The 19,311-nt window shown below is 39.2% G+C and overlaps 2 protein-coding genes across 2 annotated transcripts; one reads left to right on the top strand and one right to left on the bottom strand.

The window, feature by feature from the left end:
* Window positions 1-265: 265 nt before the first annotated feature.
* Window positions 266-5,367, top strand: zgc:162592 (uncharacterized protein LOC561993 homolog). Its single transcript, XM_048546943.1, has 2 exons — window positions 266-1,073; window positions 5,051-5,367. Exons 1-2 carry the CDS (start codon window positions 266-268, stop codon window positions 5,365-5,367), a joined length of 1,125 nt encoding a protein of 374 aa, XP_048402900.1.
* A 3,992-nt stretch (window positions 5,368-9,359) lies between these two features.
* sult5a1 (sulfotransferase family 5A, member 1) lies at window positions 9,360-18,655 on the bottom strand. The gene is made up of 6 exons (XM_048546198.2): window positions 18,242-18,655; window positions 17,152-17,360; window positions 14,320-14,446; window positions 11,579-11,673; window positions 10,189-10,369; window positions 9,360-10,098 (listed from the first exon to the last, which is right to left on the bottom strand). The coding sequence occupies exons 1-6, from the start codon at window positions 18,378-18,380 to the stop codon at window positions 9,986-9,988; spliced, it is 864 nt and encodes a 287-aa protein (XP_048402155.1). The 5' UTR covers window positions 18,381-18,655; the 3' UTR covers window positions 9,360-9,985.
* Window positions 18,656-19,311: the final 656 nt, after the last annotated feature.

The raw sequence follows: 19,311 nt of genomic DNA, 5'->3' as shown, positions 1-19,311 counted from the left end.
ACCCACAACGGGCACAGTTTCTCCATTTGCTTCCGATCAACTCAAACGGCACGTGTTGAACCCCAATTTAGGTTAAAAAAAAGTCCCACCCGCTAACTAGCATGGTCTGTTCGTAACCAATAAGGTCATCGGTATTTAAAGGTTAGGGGTGACCGAAAGGTGGCTTTTTAAAAAATTTATCAGAGTGTAGGAAAAGCTGGAAGAAAACTCTTTCCCCGTCCCAGGGTTTAGAGACCGTACCCACAGCCTGTCTCTTTGTAACAGGATGTTTGTGAATCTCTCAGCACAGAATGGGAGTGTGATAGAAGCCAATCTCTCTGGTACTGGCCTAGCCAGCTCGGTGGGAGAGGCAGCAAGTGACGCTGTGAAACGGTGTATCATTGCTGTTCTGTGCGGTCTGATCATTCTGGGGAACACAGCCGTGTTACTGGTGATCTCCTCGCCAGTTTCGGGCTGGTCCAACAACAGCCGCCTGGTTCTGATTTCACTGACCGGTGCTGACGCTGCTCTCGCCCTGATAGTCATCCCGCTGAATTTATATGGCAGTAGTGTGCCCCAGCTCCGAAACCAGGCCGACTCCCCCTTCTGTCACATCGTGGTCTTTCTAGACGCCAGCATCCTAACTTCTTCCATCTACTCCCTGGCAACTATCAGCATCGAGCGCTACATCGCTGTGTTCTTCCCTCTCAAGTACAGCATAGTGATGACTAACTGCAGGATCAAAGCTCTCATTGCACTGGTCTGGCTTCTGCCACCCATCCTCTCATTTCCCTTATCCATCCCAAGTGGAATTGTCAAAGTTTACTTCTCCAGAGCATCTTTGATCTGTAATCTGGATTTCTCCAGCAATGTTACCTATTCCCTCCTGCTGACAGCATTCATTTTCTTTCCCTGCTCACTCATCATGACTTTCGCCAATTTCCGGCTCTGGTTTGTAGCCCGGAGTCAGAAGAATCGCTTTAAGCTGTCGAAGGCGAATAGGAGACACGACGCCGCCTCCAGAATCCTTGTGCCTGTGGTTATCGTCTATTATATCTGCTGGTGCCCTTGTGTTTGTAATATGATCTACCAGGGTGAGTAGTCTGAGAAGCAAAATGGAACACTGACCTCTAGCGTTCGTGTAAGTGATTGACTTTACTTTCTCCTCTTCTCCTCCTTTCAGTAGAGTTTAATTTTCCCTGGAAGATATTCTTAAACCATGTTATTTCTGAATGACCTGGTCTCCCGCCATCTTAAATAAGAAAATAGCATGGCTCGCTCCTCTCAGCTTCGCCCCCTCCCTCTGACCCTGGGTGGTGTAGAGACCAGAGTAAGCATCTTTTTTCTGGTGGATCTGATCTAGGGACTTTTATCAGCCTCTGTTGAAATAGGAATCCTTACCCTGTTTAGAAGTTGTCATGATTTGTGCCTGGTTGTTGAACACTAATTCACACACTGCTTTTGAGCATTGACTAATGCCTGGTATCTTTCATTCAACTAGCCTGACTTTATTTTTTTAAATTTTGGTTACTTTTTTGTGTATTTTAAAAATTTGAGTATCCATCTGTTCTAAGCATTATGTCCTTTAGACAAAAAGCTTGAGGTAGGTGCCTGAAACTCTCTCCATTCACTGGGTTCTGTGCTATGATCCCACCATAAAATCATACAGCATGGAAACACACCCTTTGGTCTATGCCAAACATTATCACAAACTAAACTAGTCCCACCTGCCTGCTCCTGGCCCAAATCCTGCCAAATCTTTCCTATTCATGTATCAATCCAAATGCCTTTTTAAATGTTGTAATTGTACCCACGTTGACCACTTCCTCAGGAAGTTCATTCCACACGCAAACCATCCTCTGTGTAAAGAAATTTGCCGGTCATCTCTTTTAAATCTTTCCTTGCACGTTGAAAATGTGCATCCAAGTCTTGAAATGCCCCATCCTAAGGAAAAGACGACTATCGTTGACTCTATCTATACCTTTCATTATTTTATAAACTTCTGTTAGGTTCCCTCAACCTGCTATACTCCAGTGTAAAAAAAAATTGCAGCCTATCTAGTCTTTTCTTATAGCTCAAATCTTTGATACTTGACAACATCGTGGTAAATCTCTTCTGAACACCCTCTCTAGCTTGATAACATCCATCCTTTAACTGGGTGACCAGACCTGGACAAGGTATTCCAGAAGAGGCCTCACCAATGTCATGTATAATCTCAGTATGACTGCCCAACCCCTACACTCAAAGGACTGAGCAATGAAGACAAGCATGCTAAACCACCTTTTTAACCACCCTGTCTAAATGTGGCACAAACGCCAAAGAATTATGTACCAGCACGCCAAATCCTTCTGTTCTACAACACTACCCAATGCCCTGACATCAATTGTATAAGTCCTATCCTTGTTTATTGTCCCAAAATGCAATACCTCACACTTATCCAGTTTGAATTCTGTCTGCCATTTTTTGGCCCATTGACCTGTTTGACCAAGATCCCTTTTGTCATCTTGGAAAGCCTCCTTCACTATTTATAGTACCACTAATTTTGTAGTTGTCTGCAAACTTACTAACCATGTCTTCTATATTATCATCCAAAACTATTTATATAAATTACAAAAACGGACACAGAACTGATCCCTGTGGAACACTGCCGGTCATGGGCCTTCAGTTCAAAAAGCAACCCTCCACTATTATTGTTTGTAGCTATGAAGCCAATTGTTTCTTATTGGCAAGCTTGCCCTGAATCCCATGTGACCTAATTTTATTCATCTAATTGACTAACTTGACCACTTCCAGTCCATTCAAGCGTCCCTATTTGATAAGTCCGAAATCTCCATACAGACTATGGCTAAAATGTGGAACAGTCAATCTTTTATAAGATTTTGACACCATGATTTCAATCCAAAAACTCTCAATCTCCATTCATGGTAATATCAGAAGCAAATCAACTGTATGGTTGTTATTCCCTGTGTTCTCTAGAATAGCTTCCCAAAAATCAATCTTTAGGGAAAACGTTTCACAGCTGATCTCTCGAACACCAACTTCCATGTCCTTTATCTCCACCCCCACCCTCTTCCCAATACCCCAGGCTTTGTCAATACATGGGCTGTTTTCAGCATAAAACTCATTTTCACCTACTTACGGTTTTCACTATGACATGGCATGCATGCTTGTCTTCATTGCTCAGCCCTTTGAGTGTAGGGGTTGGGCAGTCATACTGAGATTATACATGACATTGGTGAGGCCTCTTCTGGAATACCTTGTCCAGGTCTGGTTTCCAACAGTTTTATTCCCCCCCCCCCCCCCCGCTTTCTGTTGTGGCTGTTTTCCCCCCACCTTTCCCTTCCTTGTTATTATTGCTTTGTTTCTCTCCATCTGGGATCTGTTGCAACTGATCCTCTCATTCCTTTACCTAGCTCAGTTCTTCAGCAGCTTTTTCCAACTGGTTCTGGTTCTGGTGAAGGATCAGGGCACCCAAAACATCAACTCTGCACACCTGCTGCCGGACCAGCTGAGCTTCTCCTGCGATTGTTTTTGTTTCAGAATATTGTACAATTTTGTTTTACTGATAGCTATCCAAGCTGTGACAAGAAAATGCCTTTTTTAAAAGTAAGATCTTCATTAAAAATAATTCTGACCTTTTTAAAATCAATTCTGGTTTACATTTATTAAGATGGTTTTTAACAACGTCAGAGGTTAATACACTTTGTTTTGTCCAAATTATTTGTAAAAAGCTACAGCCCACAAAACATTTGTGGCAAAATTAGACTCTTTATTGCAACAATACTTGAAGTATAGGATTTCTAACTTCACCAAAAAGTTTGAAGCTTTTTAAAACCTCTCACTATGACATGGGTGAGGGGCAAGTTGGATGGTGGTGGTTTGGGGGAGTGGGGAAGAGAGTGGGAGAGAGATTAAAGTGTGCATGTGTGAAAGTAGGCTGAGGGACAACAGAGACCAAAGAAATAGTCAAAAGCTTTTATGTAATTCAGTATGGAAGTCCTTAGATGACAAGTCCATCCTGGGCCTCCTGCAGTGGCATAATGATGCCACCAGAGAGTTGCTGTTCCTGCAACCTATATTCCGCTTGGGAACCCTGCAGCCCAATGGTATCAATGCGGACTTCACAAGCTTCAAAATCCGCCCCCCCCCCCCCCCCCCCCCGCCCACTGCATCACAAAACCAGCCCAGCTCGTCCCCACCTCCCTAACCTGTTCTTCTTCTCACCTATCCGCACCTCCATTTCCTACCTACTAACCTCACCCTGCCCCCTTGACCTGTCCGTCCCCTCGGACTGACCTATCCCCTCCCTACCTCCCCATCTATACTCTCCTCTCCACCTATCTTCTCCTCTGTCCATCTTCGGTCTGCCTCTTCCTCCCTCCCTATTTATTTCAGAACCCTCTCCCCATCCCCCTCTCTGATGAAGGGTCTCGGCCTGAAACGTCTTTAACGTTTCTAAACATTTTCAAAACATGATCAGGCTATGAATTATTCAAAGTTATGGCCATGTAACATTTGACTCCAATGTTTGGTGTCATCTCCTACCCAAACTGACCTCTCAACTCCATATCACATTCACTTGCAAAGCTACTTCCTCCAATAGGTTGACTGTCTCTAATGTTTAAAACTCCTCTCCGTGTGCCATCATAACTCCAGACTTAACTATTGTGACACTCCTTTTATTGTCTATCAACCTGTCCAAAATTCTACTATTTGTATAATGGTCAGTGAGCCCATCAGCTGTGGTCTGATTGACAGTGATATTTTTCATCTCTCAACACATTGAATTTGAAATTCTTATCCTAGTTCATTTGTTCATCTGTTGTCATTTACCATCGTTATCTCTTAAGTCCTCCAGCCGGTGTTTACATTTCCGATTCAATCTGATAACATGGGTATGAGGAAAATACTAGTTTAAATGGTATTTCAAAAAAGTAATTTGTTTGGAATTGATTTGCAGATAATTAAATCACTGGTTTAATATTCAGGTAGTGGTTTAGTGATAGTATTATAACTTGAATTGGTCATTTTCTGCCAGCAAACACTGCTCAGTTAATTGTTTTAAATTCAGCTTTAACACAGCAGAGGGCATCAGAGTGGTTGGAATTCGTTGCCCTGTGGTTACCATGTGGAAATGGCTTCTTCAACTGCGTTGTGTATTTCTGGTTAAACCGAAGTTTCAGAAAAAAGTTCCAGGAAATGGGGCAAAATCTCTGCTTGTCTGAATGGTTTGCTACCCGAAACGCTGCAATTTCACAAGCTCCAAATAGAAAGTTCATCATGAAAGTCTGGAAACAGCATGGTAATGCGGCAGCAAGGCCTAGCAGCATCTCCTCCATGTGTAATTTGGTATCCTTCAGCAGTGAAACCATTTTGCCAAATATGTAGTCTATAAGTATGAAAAGATGAATTCAAATTGTAAAAAGACTTGTACACATATAAAAATCTTTTGTGGTAGATGAACATTTATTATGGTGGTGGTTGAGCAGGAAGCTGTACACTGGAATGGGGAAGTCTTCCTTTTATATTGATCTAACTATTGCCAGTAATGTAATAGAAACTAGAATTAAAATATGCGTATTTGGTCTGGTGGGCTTGATGTCTTACTTAGATGCAGCTCAGTGATAAAATTTACTATATAAGGTAACAACTGTGTCTCAAGCATTTTCGTTTCTGTGTTTTGATATTATAATTGGCTAACTGAATACATCCCTGCCTTACACTATGTTAGATCTGTGTAGTGCTGAAGATCTGCTTGTCTTAATTTTTAAGATTAGGTTGGTTCCTAGTTGTACTTTGAAAATAATCATAAAGAGCCTCTTGTAATGGGGCAAGGTCTCAGGTCAATGACATTTGGCTGTTTATGAATATTAATGCAAATAATAAATTGGAGCGTTTCTAGTTAAGACTTAAACCAAATCAAAACCACTGCTCTATTTTCTTATTTACCATGGGTTTAATGCTGTCATGGCAGAAGAACCAGTCAGAATTGTGCTTTACAGTATGTATATCTGCTATAAGGACAGAAACTCCTTGAGTTTTAACAAAGCTTGCAGTTTGCACTTTAAAGTAAATTTGTGGAATTCATTTCCTCACGTTATCTCCAAAGCATTGGTTGAAATTCAAAAAATTACATAATAAAAATAGATTAGTTTATTAACTGTAAACTACTGGACCACTTACCAAGCTGTTTCTTCAATTTAGTATATTTAATGTAGTTAGGTGGCTTTGGGAAGAATGACCTGAGGTGTTTCCTTGGGAGTGATCAATTGAGAAAAGCTTAAAGTAAACACTTTGTACTTGGCACTTGTTCAGCTTTGCAGTTTGCTTTTTTCCTGACTTTAAAGGTTTCAGAATTAAAATTTCACCATATTCTACATTTTTCCATCATTGGTGAACTGAAATCCTTCTCTTGCTATAATACCAACACAGCGCTTTTGGTGGTTCAGAATAGCCTGTATGATATAGCATTAGTGAATGGATAACTCTCAAATCAACACCATTTTAATTCAAATTGACATTTCTAATCATCCCAAGATTTTTTTGTAAGTTGGTACTAAATGAACAAAAATGACATTTGGAAGAATTTTTAATAGAAAAGTAACTTTTTAAAAATTTTTAATAGGTCTACATACAGCCACTAAAAAGCTAACTTTTTAAAAAAGTGACAGTTAAAACTAAGTTGTTTTTCACAATTACTGTTTTGATTGGGCCTTGCATTGTTTGAGTGCCCAGTGTCAAGTTTAAATCATTAAACTCAATCAATAAACTTGAGGTTGCTTTTTGAAAAGATCTCAGCAGTTTCCAAATAAAGGAACCAATTGCACAAGCTAAAAATTGAGCTTTGAAATCATGTTTAAGGTGTTATTTGGAGGTGTACAAAGAAAAATTATTGTTAACTAAAAGCTAGAGGTTACTGTTTAGTAAAGAAGCATCACTGTCTTATGACTGGAAAAGCTTCAAAGAAAAGTTTATTTCAAATCTCTTAATAGATGTCATTGTTTTTTTTAAAAAAAAATTTTCAGGTAGTTAGGAAATTTGTAGCATTGTGTAATGTGACCACTTGTTGCTATTCATTTAGTCTTGTGCCATGTTGAATAGTTTTATGTCTTAGGTTGTTAATATGTATAAATAATACAGTTAAATACTTTTTTCTTCCTCTGACTTGGATGAACTGAAAAGTTCTGTTTGTGATAATAAAACAGAATTAATTTATCAGAAAATAAAGCTATGATGCCTTGTGAATATCTTGTCATTAATCTTGCATTTAACAATTTTCAGAAGGAAATTATGGTCTTTCTCTCTTGTAATCAAAGATAATACAGCAAATAGCCTCTACAATTACAACTGCTTGGCATGAATCAAGTTTTTGGTTAATATTGTTGTCTTGCATTTGTGTATCAAGTAAGAGATCATTGTAGTAAATTACCAGTTAATGGAGACTGCATTTTTTTTTGACAATTTCTAGTGATGAAAATGTAAGCTTGCTCTTTGTAGGAAATGTTGGCTTTTTATCTAAATCTGGTAAAATTTTTAGTGCTGGATATTCATTGATGAATTTCAATTTAAGTTTAGTGACAAGTTCTTTCTAAATCTGCAATTTAAATCCAAAGGATTCCAATAATTTTTGTCTTTCAACCATCTTTTTATAGCCCGTATCCACTCTTAACTTGCAAACTATATACAATATTTGGAACAATCCAGCAACACCTTGCACTTGATGTAATTTTTAATAAAAAAATAATTTTACAGTAAGATTCATATAATGATAGCAAAACAAACTACTAAGCCGTTCAGCAATAAATCATTTCAGGAAGTTTGTTTTTGTTAAAAAGTAAATTTTGTATTTAAAAATAAAGTTTATAGTTTAAAAAATGTAAACTGAATCCTAAACATGCTGTATATATGCAAGGTAGTTAAAGGAACGCTTATTTATCTCCTCTCATTCCTCCTTTTTTTTAGTGCCTGTCTCTTCCAATTAACACTCTTTTCAGCCACTATTAATCCCTTTCAATTCCACTCTCAAAATTCCTTCTGTCTCCCTATTTTGAAGTTGGTATTTCAGCAGTTTTCTGACAGTACTGAAAAGTAGCGAGTGCAGATTGTGTCAAACGCAAATCTGGTATTTTTTAAGCAATCTATCTACATGTGTATGGCACACCTCTGCATGAAAAGGGACTTGAACTTAGCACTTCTGTTTCAGAGGTAGGGACACAAGCACTGCATTATAATAGTCCTCAAGTGTCAAATGTATTGATTTAAGACTAAAATTCAGCTGTCAGAAACCACTACATAGAAGTACAGAGAGGAATCCCAGGGTTTGTTTCCTCACCAGTAGAGGTAACTAGGGTCTAGGCCCAAAACATCAGCTTTTGTGCTCCTAAGATGCTGCATGGCCTGCTGTGTTCATCCAGCTCCACACTGTTATCTCAGATTCTCCAGCATCTGCCGTTCCTGTTATTTTTGTAAGACTGAGGTTAGTTCAGCCTAAAGTAAAATAATAAGCTAGATCTTTGATCTTTTACGTGCCATATGGGTCAAACCCACCCAGGGCAAGTTCCAGTTCTATAACTCTGTTTAAGACCAATGGAGAAATTGTCTCGTGTGGGACATTTCCCCTGTTGTTGCCCCAGAGTTGATGGGGATACAGAGACTCAATACTGCATCCAATCCACAGGCCTCATCTTCAGATGACTAAGGATTAGCATTTTTAATTGTGATACCAAAACCAATACAAGATCCTTGAGTATAAGGCAGTTGTCGATCTGTCTTCCGAACAGCTCTAAAACATAGCCAGAATCAACCTAAACCAATTCTCTTCGGCCAGCCAGGAATTTAGGGTCCTGTGTTCTGACTTTGTAGGCACATCTTTGCTCAGCTCAGTGAAGGTGCTCAAATGAGAGGACCACAAAGGAAGTGTTTAAAAGGCTTCCCTTAAGAAATGCAACGCAGATATCACTGCATAGGAGACCCTCACTTAAAAGCAACTGACTTGGAGGAATCTCCTGTTCAAAGAGAAACAATTCTTTGAGAACACTCAGTGGCAAGAGGAAGTAATGAATAGGACCCTGGAAAAAGGAATGCCAGTGAAACCAGGGCAAAAGGGGCTGATTATATCCTCTTGGAAACACCTAAATATGTGGCTGGAGGCTGATTGGGCCCACAGAACCTGTGACCAGTAGCATGGAGTTTGCAAGGTGAATAATCCTACTTCCTAAAAAGTCATACAGCACGGGAACAGACTCCTTGGTCCAGCCAGTCTGTGCCAAATATAGTGCTAAACTAAACAAGTCCCACCTGCCTGCTACTGGCCCATATTCTCTCCACCCCACCCCCCCCCACGCCCGCCCCCCCCCCCCCCCCCACCTCCCAACCCAAACTTTTCCTATTTGTAATACTTATCGAAGATTTGTCATACTTATCAGAATGATTGATGAGCATTTGATGTGTTTACCTATTAATGACCTGTGAACTCCAATATCCGCCGAAGTCACTCCTAATGGCAACAATTAGAATGAATAGAAACTTCACCCAGTACTTGATATAGTAAAAACATATGCACAAGAAAACTAAGCTGGAAAGCTACTTAAATTCACTTGACTACAGTAATCTAGGCCTCAGTTTGCCCTTGAATTAGGGCTCACTAAGATGTTGCTGATTTGCAATATCCTGTAGTTTGCCAGTGGTGGTATTTTTAGAGGAGTGTAGTCATTTTTATACTGATTAAACATTACTTTACATTGAGTTAAAAGTACGTTATGCTTCAATGACACTAAAAGTTCCTTAATTATTGGTTTTGATTATTTCTCATTATATATTTAAGAGAAAATCAAATTGAATTAAAATACCTTAATCTATATGCATTGTCAGTGCTGTGTTACATGTTTTCCTAACAGCTGAAATGGTTCACAGGAGCCTTTTCAACATACACAAACAAACTATAAGTAAGTGTTTTGTTTACTTATTAAGCTGCTTAAATAACAATTGTCTGTCCTGATCATAGGAGTTATAAACTCCAGGTAAACCTAATATCGAAATCCCTCATTTTCTCCTGGAAAACCTTCTCAAAATGTTGCCTCTGTTCCTCTGTGAAATGTTCCTTCCAGTCTCCAACTTTACCTACGTAAAAACAAGTAGGAGGACCATGAGAATGACCACAAAGGGAATAATCATTTTTTAGGTCCTTTTAATCCTTTTATATTAACTAACCTTTCCTCATGAATTTGCCTCTTTGATGATCCATAATTTCATTAGGAACAAGTGTGTAGTTAATCATTTGATTATCTTTCATGTTTGCGAAATTGCAGTGGCATACAATTGTGTCCACAGCCTCTGGCAAAAGAGAACGTTCCAAAAAATTGCAGAGTTTTTCAACAGAGCATCTAAGATCCTGTGAGAAAATACGATCAAAAACAAAGACTTTTAGAAAATGCATCAGAAATAATTGTGCTCCTGAGATGCTGCTTGGCCTGCTGTGTTCATCCAGCTTCACACTTTGTTATCTTACTTTTAGAAAATGCATTCTTTCTAAAAGGGAAACTAAAAGTAGGAAACTAAGTCCTCAAGTTAGTTTCATACATTGCCGAAATCCATAACAAAATAAAGCAGCATAGCAACTTGCTGACAGGTCTGAGATAACAATAACTGTAGATGCTGGAGTCAGATAAGTGTGGAGCTGGAGGAACACTGCAGGCCAGCCAGCATCAGATAAGCAGGAAAGTTGATGTTTCAGGTCAGGACCCTTCTGAGGTCCCGACCCAAAACGTCGATTTTTTTTTTTTTTTTTTTTCTCCCAGCTAATCTGATGCTGCCCAGCCTCCTGTGTTCCCCCAGCTCCACACTGTGTTATCTCTTTATTCCTGCTAGGTCTGTAGTTTTATATTCTAGTAAGGGTGTCATGTAATATTTCCACATTATTATGCTTTAACTAATATTTTCTTATAAATAAGACCACTAGCTGCTTTGGTTTCCGTATTACTTTATTTTATAAATATTTTGTGTGGCAATATTTGTCATCCCAAAAGGGTTGGGTAAAGCAAAACTATTTCAAATAGTGTTACTGCTGGTGAAGCCTGGTGGCTTTCAAATGGGCATCTGTTGAAAAGATGATTAAAATATTCAGATCAATACTCTCCTTATGGGACAACCATCAGATCATTGGAAGCAAGCATAGAAAAACCGTGAAACTAACTATTTTAACTTTAGTTTATAAGGTAATGCAGAATTTATAACTTTTTTTCAGAAAGAAAAGGGTGAGGGTGTAGGACTGGCTGAATTGTTCTTGCAGAGAGCTGGGACAGATATGAATGACTTCATGTGCTGTGAAATTTGAAATAACCAATTTTGAGAAACCAAAAATAGAACTGATTTGCTGTAAGGTCTGCAAGATTTATCATTCAAATAAAAAAATTTTTGTTATCATTTATAAATGGAAAAAACCTAACTCTTACCTTGACTGAAAACAACAAATGCTGGAGATCATAGTGGGTCAAACAGCAGCTGCAGATGTCCAAATCCCTCATTTTAACTGTGATCTCCAGCATTTTGTTATTTGCAGTACAGATTCCAGCATCTTCAGTAATTTACTCCTAACTCTTACCTTCTTCAGCTCCTCATAGGTTATGAACATGAAATTGAATTCTTCTCTGTGGCTTAGCCAGTCTTTTATGTGTTCAAACCATGATCCAAAATGGACTGAAAAGATAGGGAAAAAATAAGATTTTATTCTGAAATTTTGGCTGTTTTGTTTAGCTGTTATTTACTGGAAATTATTTTGAAATTCCAACTCTGATTATGTTTTCCTTAAATTACACTGCACCATTAGCAGGTGTTTCAAACTGGAATTTTAAACCCAAGTGGTCATGTTATAGACTTGAGGTTTTAAATTTTCTTTTACACTTATATTGACTCTTGAAATTATAAATCCCAAGTAAGTTCTTGTCTGTCTGTGCATATTTCAAATTATTAACTGGTTGATATTACAACACTGAACCTGCTTTCAAACTGGGAGCAGAAGTTCAATTATTCAGAGGAACTCAAAGTATTCCATAAACTATTTTAAATTATTAATTGCACTATGTTCTTTAATTCATTAGATGTCATTGTCAGTTATTTTTAAATAAAACCATCTTTTCAGAAATATGAATACTAAAGATTCTGTAAATACATTTAAGTACTTTGATATCAACATTCATGAGAGCATGGAATGCGTTGCCAGCAGCAGTTGTGGAAGCAAGGTCATTGGAGTCATTTAAGAGACTACTGGACATGCATATGGTCACAGAAATTTGAGGGTGCATACATGAGGATCAATGGTCGGCACATCATCGTGGGCTGAAGGGCCTGTTCTGTGCTGTACTGTTCTATGTTCTATTAGGTGCACTGTTCTTTATGAAAGCAAAGCTGGATATTCACAGCAGGATTCCACAACTAGCAATTAAATTATGGCCTAGTTACTGTGTGATCACCTGTTTTTTTTATTATTCATTCAGAGCAAGTAAGGAACGCAGTTTTCCATCATTTACCTCTTAATGCCAGAATTTTACTAAATTCAAATCCACCATCTGCCATGGTGGGATTCAAACCCAGCTTCCCCAGAATACTACACGGGTTTCTGGATTCACAGTCCAATGATAGTATCACCACACCATCTCCTCCCCTGCTGGTCACAAATCAGTGGTGCGGAGTCATTAAATAAGGAAACTTCTGCAAGTAAGTATTGTGTCAGAATACACACAAATTTACTGGCCCCAGTGTGACAGGCTATCCACTAAAATAGTAGGATTTTAATCTGGACTGCTAATTGAAGGGTCAATTGTTTTAATTTGATCTGTTGCCGAATTCTAATTGACCAGAGGACAGTTGAATGTCGACCGCATCTTGTGGGTCTGGAGTCATATATAGGCCAGGCTAGATGAGGAGAGCAGATTTTCTTCCCTCAAAGTCATTAGTGCACCATTTGGTTTTTTTAATGTCAGCATGATTGTTGTCATCCTAGTTTCTCATTGCAGACTTCTACTGAATTCAAACTTTGCCATCTACCATGATGGAATTCAAACTCCTTGTCCCTAGGACATGTGCATGGTGTTCCAGATTACTAGTCCAGTGATACTACCACTATGCCACTGCACACTCCTTCTCACTCACCCCTTTTGCCTGAGGTATGGTGACTCTCAAGATCAACCATCACTCGTCACCTCTCTCTATGGAGCACCATGACAACTTTACTGCCTCCCACATTGTGTGGGACAGCTGCGTAGTACCAGTGATAGAATATACCTCCCCCATCGATGGGATACTGTCAGTTTCAATTTCTGTGATATCTTATGTGTGGGGGAAGAGTTATGAATCCAAATACTCCATGGGCCGAAGAGAGGGCAGTAGGAAAGGGAAGGTAACTCATTCAGCCCCAACAAACGCCCCTCATCCCCCCCACCAAATCTCCGCTCTTGTTGAGGTTTCCCTCTCAACTCTTGATACTCCGATTTCTTTTTAAGTGAACATAAGTGTATGTACACCCCAGGTGTCCTGTCTTTCATAGTAATGGCCACCTCTCTCAGTGGCACTGCTAAAGTTTTGGAGCTGTTCTGGAGAACCTAACTAATGTCTTTAACTTGACAATGGACCCATTATCAACCAGATCCACAGCTAATGAGTGTTGCCTCTGTTCCTGCTTTACACAGTGACATCACGGTTCCAAACCCAGAAAGGTGAAATCCAATAATTGTGCTTAAGTCGGTGGGGGGGGGGGAGCTTTGAATTCAGTGATGACAAAGAAATTGAACAGAGTTAAAACAAAAACACTGTTAAACAACTCCATACAATCCCTGGCATAAAAACAAAAACAAGTGTAAAAACCCAGCATCTGTGGAGGAAAACGATTTCAACAATTCATTTTCCAAAACACTTCTAGTCCTGATAGTGTTCTAGGAGTGCTTAGAAATGCACAGAAAACTGCTGCATATTGTGTTATGGTATGAGTTCTTATTGTTTTGGAGGGGCAATGAAATTTGTCATTTATGGCCATATCCTCATTTCTGCAGGTACATAAGGCATTTAAATGTGTGATTTCACTAAACAGGAACACTGCAGAATTCTGCTCCTCCCATTGTTTGATTCCTATTCCACAAAGACAGCTGTGCAGATGATATTGCTTACGTGGTCATGAGGAAATGTATAGATCATTGTGGATGTGGACCTCACTTGTGATTGCCCAACAACTCGATTTCAACAAGACAGAAATCTTACTGCATTAGTGAAATATTAACGCGCTAGCAATTGAAATTTCCAAATAGATGGTTTCAAACCTTAAGAAGTAAATTGGAAGATCAAAATATGTACCTTTTCCAAGTAGAAATTTCTCCAGAAATTCCCCAAAAGTTCCAGGCTCAGGTAGGAATTTTGCTATTTTGTGGAAATGATAAAAAGAAACAACAATGTCCATTGGATTTCTTGCAACATAGATTACCTGCATAATGGGGACAGAATGAGGTATTTAGCAAATAAGAAGCAATTTATTGCTGCAGATAAAAGTGGTGAAGTATTTTGAAATTTCAATTACATTGCATAGATTAAATGAAGACTGCTTCTTTCAAATATGGTTGCTTTCAACTCTGCCTTGCACAGATTGGATAGTCCGCATCCTGATCAAATTCTGAGCAACCTTCTATTGCCTAAGTACTTGTCTGAAATGTCCTTGGCAAATATTTATTAGTTATTGTTCTGATCAGCACTGAGAAACTTGAGGGATAGTTGGCATAAGAAATGAGAATATTCACATTATATCCAATCCACTATAATCATGAGGCTGGATGAAAATCTGAAATTGCTTGATAAAAGTACTGTGATGGTGGGTTGTCTCTACCAAGTTCAGTCTCACTTTTGAAACTACTAACAATATGTTTGATATCATTTGTAGGACGCACAGGAAATAACCACTTCTCTACAGAAGTTACATCCTTGTTGCAAGCCAAAAATAGGATGTCTAAAATATTCCACTTTGTTGGGGTCAGGGAAAAATGTGTGAATACTCTAGAGATTGTTCGTATATTGAAGGAGAAAGTTTAGGGTGTCCTAAATTGCATTAAGGTAGCTAAAGCCCCAGGGCCTGATGGGATCCATCCCAAGTTACAGTGAGAGGCAAGGGAAGAAATAGCTGGGGCATTCGCAGATACCTTCACGACATCTTTGACCATATGCGATGTTCCAGGGTACTGGAGATTAGCCAATATTGTTCCCTTATTTAAGAAAGGAAATAGAGATAATCCGGGAAATTATGGCAGTGAGCCTGATGTCTGTGGTGGGGAACCTCTCCGAGAAGATACTGAGGGACAAGATATATGCACATTTGGAATAAAATAGACCAGTTAGTGACAGGCAACATGGTTTTATACAGGGAATGTCGTGACTTTTCAACTAGATTGTCACCTCTTCAAAATAATTCAAAGATAACTGATGAGGGAAAGGCTGTGGGTGTAGTTCTTTACACTTTAGCAAGGCAGTTGATAAAGTCCCACCTGGTAGATTGGTACAAAAACTAAAATTACATGGGATTTGAGGTGGGCTGGCTAGATGGAGACAAAACAGCTTGGTCATAGAAAACAGAGGGTAGTGGGGAAAGATATTTTGCAAAATGGAGACCAGTAACTAGTGGTGTCCTGTAGCAATCAGTATTAGGTCCTGTGTTGTTTTTTGTATATATAGATGATGTGAAGGAAAATGTGGGTGGTTTGATAAACAAGTTTGCAGATAACACGAATATAGGAGGAGTTGCTGGTAGTGCTGATGATTGTAAAGGGATAAACAGGTTACAGATAGATTGATGACTTGGGCACAGAAATAGCAGATGGAGTATAATGCAGACAGATCCGAGATGATACATTATGGAGGATCAAACTTAGCTGTGAACTTTAAATGGCAGAACCCTTAGGAACATTAACATACAGATAGATCTGGGCATGCAGGTCCACAGTTCCCTAAAAGTGGCAACACAGATTGCCAACTTGATTAAGAAGGCTCGTGGCATGCTTGCCTTCATCGGCCAGGGGATGGAATACAAGAGTTGGCAAACCATGTTGCAGCTATATAAAACCCTTGTTAGGTTGCATTTGGGATATTGTGTGCAGGTGCTGTCATCACCCTACCAGAAGGATGTGGAATCTTTGGAGAGATTGCAGAGAAGATTCACCAGGATGTTGCCCAGTCTCGAGGGCATTGACTAAGAGGAAAGGTTTAAAAGACGAATGTTGCTTTCCCTGAAAGGACAGCAGCTGAAAGGAGACCTGATATGGGTCTACAAAATTGTGAGAGGCATAGATAGGGTGGATAGTCAGAGGCTTTTTCCCAGGGTTGAAGTTTCAGTCACAAGAAGGCACAGGTGAAAGGGGGCAAGTTCAAGGGAGAAGTGAGGGAAATTTTTCACGTAGACTTTGACAGGCGCCTGGAATGCACTGCTAGAAGAGGTGGTGAAAGCAGGCACATTGGTTACATGAATAGGGAGGGAATAGAGGGAAATGGACCGATTAAGAGCAGAAGACTTGTTTTTTCAGTTTAGTTAGGGCACGATGATCCTGTGGTTGAATCCTCCAGGGCTTGGAGGGCTGAAGGGCTTGTTTCTGTGTTGTACTTCTCTTTTGTTCTTTTGTTGTTTTGTTCTATCTTGAGACTAACATTTATTATCTGACTGCAGCATTTTTTTCATTAAAATTGTGAAAACAAAATCTAGCTACAAAGGCAAGCACCGTGAAACAACTGAATTCGACTAGATTAAGCAACTCGTGTGTCAGAGTTAATCTTTCATATTGTGAAAAATAGACACAAGTGCAAATTTTAACTGTAACAGGATATGCTTTTGTTCCTCTCTCTTGCACTGCATTCTGACCATGACAATGTTGCATTTGGTTGCTGTGCTGCATTTTTATTCAACAAAATTCAGCCTCAAACAAGTGAATTTTTTCTAACTGTTTTATGCTATGGTTTCTGAAATGAAAAGTTGGCTTTAGATTTATCATCTCTCAATCATCTACGGGAAGTTAAAACACTGACAAAGTGCAAGCCACGCTAGCTATAACAACATTGACATTGCTGCCGCATGTGTCACTTTTTAAAGAAACTGTCAATTTACACTTTTGAGACAATCACTGATATCAGCTTAGCTGTCGTGTATTTGCATACCTTTGCATTAGATTGTTTGAGGGATTTGGAGATGATGTGGAAGGGTAGGTGGGTGGTAATAATTCGATTGTCAAGCTTGTCCTGCAGAATGCCCTCACAGTAATAATGTTCAATCCATGGTGTTCGAACCCAGTTAGGGATAGTTTTAGCAGGGGCCTGGTTTCCATCACTATAAATAAGTGTGAGAATTTCCTGCATCCATGTTGTACCTATGAAAGTCAAACCAGATGAGTTATTGTAGTCCAGCAGTTTTAGAGGACAAAGCATACTTGACCACATTTAAATGAAATGTTTGCAGCAGCTAAACCTGTTACCACAAATACAATGCCTGTGGCATTAGGTGTAGAAGAGTCACTACTAACAAAGTAGACTTCAAGTTCCTGCTTTCATTTCAAATTTAGTCTATGAATTCTAAATCGAATACATATGAAATGAAGAGACAGTTACACTCTGACATTTCTATTTTACTTTTTAAATTCTTATCCAGGCTGGAGGTCATCACTGTCCTCCATACACAGACACTCCTTATCTGTACACTATATTTCTACAGCATGACATTATCGTGATTCATTCCTTATTCCATAAAACTGTTCACCATTTTCATTTTAAAAGCTTGGATCTCTGATAATTAATTCAGAGCTGTATTGAAACAGTGGAGATTTGTTTTTTAAATAAGTTGCCTGCCATTGGCAATGTTTAAATTCTCAATACCTCTGAACAGCAGCATTCTTGTAGATAATTGGGAATGCATTCACTTCAGACCATTTGCATTCCCATTGCCTGCAAACTTTTAAATGAAGTTCAGAGTGCAAAACAAAATTGGGTTAAAGAGATGAACACACTGTGCCTTTACCACCCTCCCAATGCACAGAATGCCATACTAAATAAAAATAAGGTGTAAAAATCTGTCAGCAAAAATATTAGTTGTGACAGTGGACAGTTGTATAATAAAAACTCACATCGTAAAAAGATGCATAAATAATTTCACATTCGTGCCTGATGCCATCAATTCAGAATTGATCACTTTTCAACAACAAATATACAAAATAATCATGAGCATTGTAGTACTGAAATGTAGCAGTGCTCCTACCTGATTTGGGGTATGTAACGATCAGTATATCCGTGTCGTGAAACTTGAACTCCTCAGCAAATTGCATAGACTGCATTGTATGCAAGTGTCCGGGAAAGTTGATGCCTGAATACTGCAATGCCATATCAAGGTTAGCCATGACTTGTACTGCTGCTGTGAACTATCTGCTCTGCAGTGGGCTCTGCTCAGCTTTTTATCTTTTGATAACAGGAAATCAAGTTAGTTCTCAGTGGTAGGGGGTGGGAGGTGGCGAAATAACATTGTAGTTCGATTGAAATTTTCTGTTTATTGTACTTTCCTAGTCTCCTTCGTGATCGTGATTCACATGTTCGAACTGTAACAGGGCGCAGTTCCTCAGTCCATTGTCAAATGGTTCATTATTACGTCATGGAGATCATCAGAGTTAAGTCATTCTTGCAGTGTTTATTTCAACCATACAAGTTTCCAGTAGAGGTCACACTGCAGTCACCAGGAGGTGCCTTGTTGTCTTTTCTCTTGAACAAACTAACACAAAATCACCAGTTTAACTAATTAACCTCACACTAAATTACAGTCATCCTCCTTGGCTATTGCAATTAACTGACCACAACAGTGTCTACTGTTAAAGTTGATTGTTGATAGGCTGTTGCCTGTTTCGCATGACAGTCCAATATCACTCTCATTTCTGGAATTCATTAATGTAATTAGTGACATGGGTGACTGTCGTTGGGTTTGTTTTTTTTAAGAAAAGCAATCTCTCTTCTGGTTTTACAAAGCTTCTGGCCAGGATTTTCAGGTCTCACCAAAAGAAGGGAGACCACATCCTAAAAATAGTGGAACCTACTAGCGACATGCTGGTTTCCTGACCCGCTTAGGCATTCTGGCCAAGTCTTGGCAGGACTTCTCATGTTCAGAAGAGCAGGCAGCCAATTTGACTCGAGACTGTTAAAGGCATGTTTATCTGGGATTTTCTATATCAGTTTCTCAGTGAAATGGAGGTCTGGGGAAGAGGGGCATACTAACTGCCTTGAGGTGGGCACCCAATAACACTGGGTTCCTGTGCTCCAGGCAGTCTATAAGTGTCCTGGCCT

Source organism: Stegostoma tigrinum, chromosome 16, assembly GCF_030684315.1.
Source record: "Stegostoma tigrinum isolate sSteTig4 chromosome 16, sSteTig4.hap1, whole genome shotgun sequence".
In the NCBI taxonomy this organism is placed as follows: domain Eukaryota; kingdom Metazoa; phylum Chordata; class Chondrichthyes; order Orectolobiformes; family Stegostomatidae; genus Stegostoma; species Stegostoma tigrinum.
This window is presented reverse-complemented; position numbering and strand designations above follow the sequence as displayed.

Excerpts from the sequence above, each read along its gene's own strand:
- zgc:162592 (XM_048546943.1), top strand. The coding sequence starts at position 266 with ATGTTTGTGAATCTCTCAGCACAGAATGGGAGTGTGATAGAAGCCAAT. Across the intron at positions 1,074-5,050 it reads TTGTAATATGATCTACCAGG|CTTTAACACAGCAGAGGGCA; the intron begins GTGAGTAGTCTG and ends TTTTAAATTCAG.
- sult5a1 (XM_048546198.2), bottom strand. The coding sequence starts at position 18,380 with ATGGCTAACCTTGATATGGCATTGCAGTATTCAGGCATCAACTTTCCC. Across the intron at positions 17,361-18,241 it reads CGTTACATACCCCAAATCAG|GTACAACATGGATGCAGGAA; the intron begins GTAGGAGCACTG and ends TGACTTTCATAG. Across the intron at positions 10,370-11,578 it reads CCTATGAGGAGCTGAAGAAG|GATCTTAGATGCTCTGTTGA; the intron begins GTAAGAGTTAGG and ends ATTTTCTCACAG.